The sequence below is a fragment of the Stegastes partitus genome, unplaced genomic scaffold, assembly GCF_000690725.1.
Source record: "Stegastes partitus isolate 25-593 unplaced genomic scaffold, Stegastes_partitus-1.0.2 Scaffold1849, whole genome shotgun sequence".
NCBI classification, from domain to species: domain Eukaryota; kingdom Metazoa; phylum Chordata; class Actinopteri; family Pomacentridae; genus Stegastes; species Stegastes partitus.
In genome coordinates, this window is record NW_007579580.1 from 72630 (window position 1) to 82692 (window position 10063).

General features: G+C 42.9%; 1 protein-coding gene across 2 annotated transcripts; it reads left to right on the top strand.

The window, feature by feature from the left end:
• The first annotated feature begins 442 nt into the window (after positions 1 to 442).
• On the top strand, positions 443 to 9783 carry adck5 (aarF domain containing kinase 5). 2 transcript variants are annotated; one of them, XM_008302641.1, is made up of 15 exons: positions 443 to 503; positions 1530 to 1621; positions 1714 to 1863; positions 4056 to 4131; positions 5391 to 5591; positions 5679 to 5819; positions 5947 to 6060; positions 6143 to 6274; positions 6370 to 6453; positions 6551 to 6632; positions 7232 to 7310; positions 7391 to 7482; positions 7727 to 7979; positions 8814 to 8930; positions 9018 to 9783. In XM_008302641.1, the coding sequence occupies exons 1-15, from the start codon at positions 465 to 467 to the stop codon at positions 9118 to 9120; spliced, it is 1755 nt and encodes a 584-aa protein (XP_008300863.1). In that variant the 5' UTR covers positions 443 to 464; the 3' UTR covers positions 9121 to 9783. The 2 variants fall into 2 exon arrangements, with proteins under 2 accessions (XP_008300863.1, XP_008300864.1); XM_008302642.1 differs by lacking the exons at positions 443 to 503; positions 1530 to 1621 and having other exon boundaries at positions 1784 to 1863; positions 5396 to 5591.
• The last annotated feature ends 280 nt before the right edge of the window (positions 9784 to 10063 follow it).

Consider the following 10063-nt stretch of genomic DNA (forward strand, 5'->3'; position numbering starts at 1 on the left):
GCACACTTTTCCATTTGACTAGCTGTAAATGACCATAAATAACACTAACACAAAATATACAAATTTACTTTTGTAACATCAATCATAATTCTTTTTCAGGATCTGTTTTTATTGGGAGTATTTAATTGCGTCATTAAAATGAGTTAATTTATGAAAAAAAATATGAAAAACTGTTGATGCTTTGACATTGTTTTGATCCTAGAATCCAGGCTCCATATATTGCAACGTGTAAAGAAATAATATCGACACAAAATAAAGCTGCCAAAGATTATTTTTGCTGTTGAACACATTTCAAGCGAAAACAGACGTAGCGGGGAGGGAACGCTCTCGCTCTGCGCTGCTACTCTTTGGCTAACCAATAGTAGTCATGCTAGTACTGGTCCATTAATTAGGAGGTGTCACAGTGTGAAGGCGACTCGCTGAACAGGAGACCCTCCGGACAATCCAGAGCAGTGAGCAGTTTCATGACGAGAGGAAACATGACCAGGGAGACCTTCAGAGTGGTAAATGAACCGTTTTCCCATTATTTCGCTCGTTTCGAGATGACCTTTAGCTAGTTGACTGGTAGCTTAATGTGACGAGCTGCTCGTGTTAGCAACTGGACCGGTCGGTCGCGTGATTTAACATGTGGAAGAATGTATGTCGTCAAGTTTACTCACCTGTTTGTCACGACAATTCACTCAGCGTTAGCAGCTGGAACCTGGTTTGACTCCAAACTCCAACCAGCAGCAGCAGCTAACTAGTTGTGCTCGTTGCTAGCTGGGTTTGTGGTGATGTTCGTGGCTTCTCCGTGACCCACATCGTGTTTGATGGTTTAGTGCTCAGGTCACATCACTGCTATCTGAAAATCAATTTTTCACCAGTGGAGGCACTTTGACCCTCACTTAGGAGCAGGGAACAAAAACAAGAAAGTGTCCTTGATCTGGACATCACAGCCCTCCTCTTCCACTTCCCAGCACACACTTCAGTGCTTTTACTCAAAACACACTTTCAAGCCTGTCCTGTGAAGCAAGCTTAGATCTTGATTGATAAGTGGCTGCCAGATGTGTCAGAGTTCATAGTTCACGACCAAGAGCAGTAAATTATTCACGTTACACCACTGCCTGGTTAACAGGTCACAAGTCAACAAGATAAAATACTGTGGTTTGGTTTTAGACAATTATCTTCAGTGTCAATAAAATCTGTTAATTGTGTTCTCGACGGACAGGTAAGTGGTTTGGGCTATAAATTCTTTGAAAATGGTGAAAAATATCAATCAGTGTTTCCCAAAAGCCCCAGATAACATCCTCAAATGTCTTGTTTTGTTCCACAGCCCAAAGATAATGTTTCTTGTCACAGAGAAGGAAAGAAACGATTCAATTTCTGCCAAATTAAACTGTAGAAACTAGAAAATATTCACATTTAAGGCAATCATAGAATGTAGAGGGTTTGTTTTTTTTAATCAAAAGGGTTGGTGATTAATTTAATGCTTAACGAGCTGATTAATCGTTGCAGCTCTGATTGTCATGCAGCGCTTTTCTTGTCTTTAGTTAAGACTGTGCCGGCATCACCTGGTTCTGCTCCGAAGAAATCCACATCCTGGCTTGCCAGTTCAGACATCCAGATCCTTCAGTTCACTCAGGTACCAAACAGTTCAGGCTGTTGTCACAAATCAAATTCTGTCCACGATAAAGTTGTTGTCTTGATGGAAGAAACTGTGTTTGTTTCTTTCAGGGAAGGTAAGCGCAGGGGGCTGCTGTGGAAGACGCTGGTCGGCCTCTCTGTCGGCGTACCGGTGGCAGTGGGAGTCCAGTATGCTGTGTCCAACCCTAAAGAGAGGAGGAAGATGAGGATTGTGATTGAAGGATTCGGTCGGTTCTGCAGGTCTGTTTAAATCTCCATCGACAGATTCAATATAGGACTTATAGTCTCAGTTTCTCAGAGCAAATGGACACAATATACTGGGAGGGAGTTCGACATTCACTCAATTGAAATTCTTTGGCACTGACATAAGACACACACACAAACACAAGTACAAAGTGTTCGGCACACTGTGGGCATCTCCAAGCACATCTGCTGTTTTTGTTCATGGGTGCACAGCAGAGGAAGTTTCAAAGGGCTGGCTGAAGGCCAATATAAAGTAGAGGGTGTAATAATTAATAAATACACTCTCAGCTAATTGCATGATGGTCTAATGGCTGTGAAGCAGTCTAAGTGATGTCATGGCAACAGCTCAGCAAATGAATGTTGCTGGTGCAGAGTGTGCAGCCAGAGGTGGAGGATGTGGAGCTTTCCCCCTACATAGTATAATATTGACCGAAGCAAATAAAAATAGTTCAGCAATGAAGGTTTTTTTTTAGTGCATTCTACTGTATCTCAAAGTGTAAACTGTCACACTGTGTTTTTAAATGTGCATTTCGAGAGTAACACATGAATGGACGTGTCCTCTGTCCTTGGCTGAATGAAGGTAAACATGGTGGCCCCTCTTCAATCACAGGCTGCAGACTTGACAACATAAATGTCCTGCTGCTGCTTTACTGAGCTGAAAGGGAACTTTTCTTACAGTAGTTGTGGACAACAGGAGAATTTGTCACATTCATTCATTGATAAATTCGTTCTGATTTGCCAGCTCCGTGTGCTTGAACACAAGGCCGTTCCTTTTTGAAGCTGTTTAAACACATCCACTAGACTGGCAGCAGATGGATGTTTTTTCATAAACAGACTGGTTCTGGGAAGTGCTGGTACTTCTTGCACCACCGCTCATCCCAGCTGTGCACTGGGCACCAAAATACCACACAGATGGTTCGAGAAATTGTCAAGGTCAGGAAGATACCAAATGGTCAGAATGCTTCTTATGCTGGTTGTTGCAGGGACATTTGTTGTATTCACAAAGAGCTGAGATGGGTGTGATGTTTTCTTTTATCTGGTGAAATAAACACGTCATCTGCAAATTTAATGTGAGACTTTGTAGCTTTTGCAGAACAACAACCACTGTGGCTCAGAGGGACATTCACTAGATGATGGTACATTCAAACCGTAGTGTAACAGACAACAGTGGCGTTTGTGATTCTGGAGAATCTGGTGAACTTACCGTCCTCTCGTTCTCACTGCTCCCTTTCCAACCATCTCCTGTCCCCCATGAGCACAAGTGTTCACAAGCTCATATGTGCACTGGATGCTCTGGACTAGAGTTGTGTTGATCAGTGAAGCCATTTTGTTTGTTGCCTGTTGTCTGTAGAGCAGGGCTGTGTACAAACATGTTTCAAATGATCAGCTCATCATCAAGCTCTGCAGAAGCCTGATAACCATCCTGATCATGTGAATCAGGTGCGTTGGAAGAAGGAAACATCTAAAACTTGCAGGATTGCGGCCCTCGAGGACCAGAGTTTGACACCCCTGCTGCAGACCCACCTGCACAGGGAGGAGGAGAGTCCGAGGTCCTGCAGCTTAGTGACCAGTCTGGAGGGGATTATGGGGGTGAACGCTGAACTGAAGTCCACAAACAGCATTCACACATAATTCCCCTTCCTAGTGTCCAGGTGGGCCAGGGCTGTGTGTAGCAGGTGATTTATGGCGTCTTCTGTTTGGCCGTATGAGAACTGTAGGGGGTCCAGGGAGGCAGGTAGGGAGGAGGTGATGAAACTTCTGACCAGTCTTTCAAAACATTTCATCACCACAGAGATAAGGGCAGTGGACCGGTAGTCATTAAGACAGCTGGGCTTGGCTTTCTTGGGGACAGGAACAATGACAGACTTCTTAAAGCACCTGATGATGCAGTGGGAGAGCGAGAGGTTGAATATTTCTGTGAACAACGTGGACTTTGACTTCTTCTGTCTATTTTGTACCAACCAGACTAGATGTATAAGTCATTTTATTGTCCTCTCGGTTTATACATTTCTTGGATTTTTTTCAGAAAAACCCTTTTGATCTGACCAACATGTCCAAGAAAACATACCGACAATACCATGAATCCATCACATTTCCTACTAGTGACTGTGTTGGTCCCTTTTCACGAGGAAGCCGACCCTTTAAAACCTTCAGACATACCAGTGAGCATCTTATCTTTGTGTCCTCAGATCTGTCTCTGTGGGAATCTTTATCTCTGTGGATTACTGGTGGACCACCAATGTGCTTCTGCGTGGAGCTGATGAGGTAAGTTCCATGTAGTCAGACTGGGTCAAGGCAGATTTGGCTGTCACACTCCTGAATGTGACAGCTGGGCAGATTTTGACACAACTCAACATTGTTAATGAGCACTTCAGATAGACTTAGAATAACCTAATGTGGCATTTTAATTAAACAAATATTTGTAAACAAAAAAATGAGTTTTTATATTTTGGTAAAACACTGTGTGGCCGAGGCATTTGGACACTACAGTTTTTTGACCAGCTTTTTGTTGTGTGCTTCATCTTACAACTGAGCCATGAATGACTTCCAGGATAGACTGCCTGAAAATATGAGCCACTACGTCCACATTTAACCGTCTCAAGCCCAAAACCTGCTGGCAGGTTTGAAAGATGTGTTGTCTTTACAAAATCGCACTCTTTATCTGAGCCAGAAGCTGTAAAAACAGAAAGATTAGTCAGATGTTCAACTTCATGACAGTCCGTGAGCTCATCATGTGCTTGTTATTTTACATGTTTCATTAAAAATTTCACCCTCCCAAAAAATGAAAATGCGACCATATGGCTGAACTGCAGGCTGTGTTCACACAGAGCAGTGAGGACACAAGTTATGGAAGCAAATCAGAGAGACTGAAGTATAGATGAAGACTTATAAGACATCAGGGGTAAAACATGGGACACAGAGGGGCAAGTTTTCAGCAGCTTGGTGGACAATGTATTCATGGTGGAAGCATATTTTTCTAGAGTTGATGAAAATGCCGAGTTTGTAGAGGCTGTGAAAATGTTAGTAATGAAATATGTATAGCTTGTAGAGTCACCACTTCTTCCGGCATCAGTGAAAATTGGGGGCACTGGGAACCCAGGTGTTACCCAGAAACGATGAGTTTCACCTGCCCTGCCCAATGATGGCCAGCGTCTCATCTCACCTTCATTTGTGCATCAACCAACCAACAACCACTGGCTGATGTGATCTTGTAAAAACTCTGTGAGAACATCCAGCAATGTGGGCAAAGCTGGCTTAAAAAAAAACTAAAACAACAACTTCTTTCAAGATTTTCCAAACATTAGAGAAGTGCAAGTGATGATTTTCAAACTTGCCTGTTTTTATCAGCCTGTAAAATGGCAGCGCATACTCAGTCATACTAGTCAAAGTTTCACCAGCGATCTCTGAGCTCTCTGTCGATTTACAAAAATATTGATTGCAGCTGAAGAAGCGGCCACAGGATTATCTTTCCTGTGGATTCACTGTGTGAGCAGTCATGTCCTACCTCTGTCCTCCCCTGCCAGAGCAGCCCATCCTACGTGACGGAGATGTCAGCCTGCCACCAGAGGGCAGCAGACTGCATGGTGGAGGGAGCTATAAGGAACGGTGGGATATACATCAAACTAGGCCAAGGTCTGTGTGCCTTCAACCACCTGCTGCCCCCCGAGTACATCCGCACCCTGCAAATACTGGAAGACAAGGCCTTGAACAGGAGGTACAAAGAGGTGAGAACTCCAGATCAAACAAGGCACACAGAGGAGTGGTTGAGGACAGCCTGAACTTTCTCAGGACTCTGTTTGTGTCTGCAACAGGTGGATGCTCTCTTTCAAGAAGACTTCGACAAATCTCCGGAGCAGCTTTTTAAAACATTTGACTACGAACCTATAGCTGCTGCCAGCTTGGCTCAGGTTCACAAGGCAGAAATGTTTGATGGAACTCCCGTCGCTGTGAAGGTGAGCGTTCTGAGACCAGAGTCAATATTTTGTTTATTTTGCTTTAGCATTTCCAACCTTTCAGTACAATTAAATGTAATATATGTTCATTAGAATTCTGTAAAAAGTCACATTGCGGTCCCCACAGGTGCAGTACATTGATCTCAGGGATCGGTTCGATGGTGACGTCAGAACGCTGGAGATCCTGTTGGATATCGTTAAGTTTATGCACCCCAGTTTTGGATTCCGATGGGTCCTTAAGGTCAGGAAATGGTCATATTTCTTGGTTGTTTTACTCTGTTACTGTTCAATAGAAAGCTTTTACTTTAGTCTCACTTCTGTAGGACTTGAAGGGCACACTGGCTCAAGAGCTGGACTTTGAGAATGAGGCCAGGAATTCAGAGAGATGCGCTGAGGAGCTGAAACACTTTAAATTTGTCGTCGTACCCAAAGTCTTCTGGGAGCAAACTAGCAAGGTGAGGCCGTTAGCTGAAGTACAAAATACCTGCGTTTTAATGCCGTCCTCCTTTATTCATCAGTGTCGTTTTCTTTTTTTTCTCTCCATTCAAAGAGAGTGTTGACGGCAGAGTTTTGCAGCGGCTGTAAAATCAACAACGTGGAAGAAATTAAACGGCAAGGATTAAAATTGAAAGATGTGAGTCGATCTATTCTGTGTACAGTTTGGTATTTCAAATGGAGTATTGTCATAAAACTGCCATTAAAACAGCTGATCAAACACTTGTTTGTTGCAGGTTGCTGATAAACTGATAAGAACATTTGCTGAGCAGATATTCTACACTGGTTTTATCCATGCTGACCCTCATCCTGGAAATGGTGAGTACATGACTGTACATGAAGTGTTCATGAAGGTGAATGTCCTTCATCATTTTACACATCGATTATAAGTATAGTTGTGAACAAAAGTTTACAGACACTGTAAAGACCATGCAGGTCATGTCAGTCTTGACTTCCAATGACTCCTACAGGCTTTAATTTTCTGTCTTTGTCGCACAAAACAATCAATTTTGGTTCTTTTATGAACTTATGATAGATCTTCTGGAACTTTGACAAAATTCTGACAGATTCAAACTCCTGGGGTTTGATACGTAACACACTGAAGGAACTAATCCGATTATTATTATAATTACAGCAAAATAAAACGGACAAGTCTTCAAACCATCTGAATTTAAAAGACCACCAAAACAACATCATTGTGTGAATAGAAACCAACACAGTGTTAGAAAAGAGGGGAAAAAATAAACTGTTGAAAGAATTACAAGATGGTTCAAAAGAAATGTTTAGATTAACAGGAGCTAGATGCTCATTTTCAGTCTACAGTCCTGGTGTTTGATGCCATATATATACAGAGATCTACGATCTACCATGAGGCTCGCGGTTTCATTTCTCCTCATTCGTGTATTTTGCTTTGACAGTTCTGGTGAGACGAGGTCCCGACAACAAGGCTGAGTTGGTGCTTTTGGACCACGGCTTGTACGAATACCTCACTGAACAGTAAGCGCCGGATGAGATGATGTAATAGAACCCTGTAAGAATATTTATCGATCAGCTCTGACTGTGACATTTGACCCTAGAGACAGAGAGTCCCTCTGTAGACTGTGGAGGTCCATCGTGCTGAGGGACGAGCAGGAAATGAAGAAGCAGTCCGACGCTCTCGGGGTCAAACGTGAGGAAACTTAACTTTCTTCTTGAATGTGGTGAGCCAGTAAATGTCAGATTTTGCTCCGTGATATGTAACAAACTCCTATGGACATTAAAATTCAATGAGGATGTTTGTTGCTCCCACCTTTTTTTTTTAGTGAGTATTACAAAAACTACATGATTATTTTTCTATGATTGTGTCAAACAAAGCAATGCTGCTGTTTTCCAATAATGAACTTCTTATGCTTCTTTTCTGGTTTGCTGAGCAGAGTACTTCCTCTTCTGCGAGATGCTGCTGCAGCGACCCATCAACATGCGCAGCTTTGGTCTGTCCAACATCCTGAGCAAAGAGGAGACGGCCTACATGCGGCAAATGGCCATCCACCGCTTCGAAAACATCATGCAGGTGCTAAAAGCGATGCCACGGCCCATGCTGCTGGTCTTCCGTAACATCAACACGGTCCGGAGCATCAACATCACGCTGGGAGCGCCGGTGGACCGCTACTTTGTCATGGCCAAGAGGTCAGTGCCTGTCACCGTGTGCTGAGAGGGGTAGAGGGTTTGGGCAAGTCAGCCCTCCCAGAGCACAACAGGATCATAGTTCAGACTCCAGGGGACTGATTCATAAAGCAGGTTCAACACAAGTCCCAATTAGTGTTATTAAAGTCATTGTTCAGAAAAGGGTCTGCGATAGATGTTCAGCTGGAGGAGCCAAAACAAGCATCAAAAATCCAATAAATGTCTGTAAATCTACATTTTTATGTTGTCTTTAGTATCAAAGTGTCCAGTGATGGTTGTCTGCAGTTCTTTGGGTACATTATAAACAGGAACTGCTGACTGACTGTAGTCAAAGGAAATATTTAACATTAACTGGCTTATTTGTCTATTTTTTATTAGTTTTTTAAAATAAATTAATTAATAAAAATTGATTTTTGGAACGAATAAGAAATACCCACAAGAGCATCATGTTTCTGTGGGTATTTCTTAATAAGATAGCTCTGTTTGCCAAATAAAATATGCAACAAGAAAAAAACAATCCACATTTTTGGCTTCTGATCAGATTTCTCCAAGTGGTGAAGGCTGCTTCAGAGACCCTCAGTCAGCATTTCTTAAGTTCTGCTGGAAAAAGCAAAACCTGCTAGTTTTCCTGTAGTTTTCCAGAAACTTTGTCTAGCTTAAATTCAAATGTTGCTCTGAATTTCCAAGGATCTCGTAGTGGACTGTAGAAGAACCACTTGTGCATGTTTGCAGTGTGAGCCCCCTGTTAGTGAGAGAATGGGGAATGTCAACAAGCATGTTTATGTGTTGGCTGAATTTATATGACGGGCGAGTATTTTTTTATTTTTATTTTTTTAGTGCTGTGCGAGGCTGGGGGAAGATTCAGGCTGAGAAGACGGGGATACTGCCCAGGCTGTGGGTGTTCCGCTGGGGGAGGACAACGTGGGAGAGCCTCAAGTTCGAAGTGGCTCTGAGGTGAGCATTCATGTAGTGCAGATAATATTTTCTTTGCGTTTGGTGCTCAGAATCATCATATATGAACGACACGGCTCGTTTCCACAGATCCGAGATGGCAATGATGAGTCTGACGCGTGCCTTCCTGAGGCTGCTGGACTATTTGGGTCTCACATCCGTGGACGCCGACATGTACGAGTACCTGACATAGTGCACGGACAGCGAAAAAGGACATATTCCAACCACAGGTGACTGTAGCTCAGGAGCAAGGAGCCTTTCACTGCTGGTTACGGTGCTGCTTGTGTGTGTGCAATGTTCCCTCACCAAATCATATTCAGTGTCAGGATGGGCGACAACGTCCTCGACTCCAGGACTGTACGGCACCAAATCCACAACAGAGCAGACGCCAGAACATAACAGCCAATTATCCTTCTTGTCATTTATGGACTGGTGTTTTAATGTAATCCATTTAGAAATTTTAATTTTACACATTTTAAGCTGTAATTTATGTTTTTGAGGAATTGCTGACATTTGCCTATTTATTCTTTTAGACAGCATTTTAGAGAAGCTGCCCCAGCTGGACAGTGTATCAGGCTGAATCACTGTGTTGTGTGTGTAGCTATTGGCCATAAACCAAACTACACATATGCATCTTCACCATAACTGACCAGTCCATGCTCCAGAAATATTTCAATGAGACGCTACCATTTATGTTCAAATTGTAAATCGCTGTCAAGTCTGTTGTGTCTCATGTGTCTTGAGTTCAGCTGAAGCCCATATAACCTGTGTGCAGGTTGAAAGAACCGCCCAGTGCCACCTAACCAAATGTTTTTAAGTTATTTTAACATGGTAATAAAATTTTCTACCTCCACTCTTTGAGGCGTTCTTTCTTATTGCTTTAAGGGAAGAAACAACTTTCCAAAAACCCTATTTTTTTCCGACAATTGTGAGTCGAGATTCTGGGATATTTTGTGGCGCTCTCTCGAAAGCCAAACCAAGGGGGGACACCAGATAACAAGCAGTCTTTTTGTTAAAGTTCTGGACCTGCTCCCACCATAAAAGCGCCACCTTGGACACTATACGGGAAAACCCACTCCTTCTCAGGAGGAACCACCATTAATCTCACAAAAGAGAATTGCAGCGTCTCCAGACTG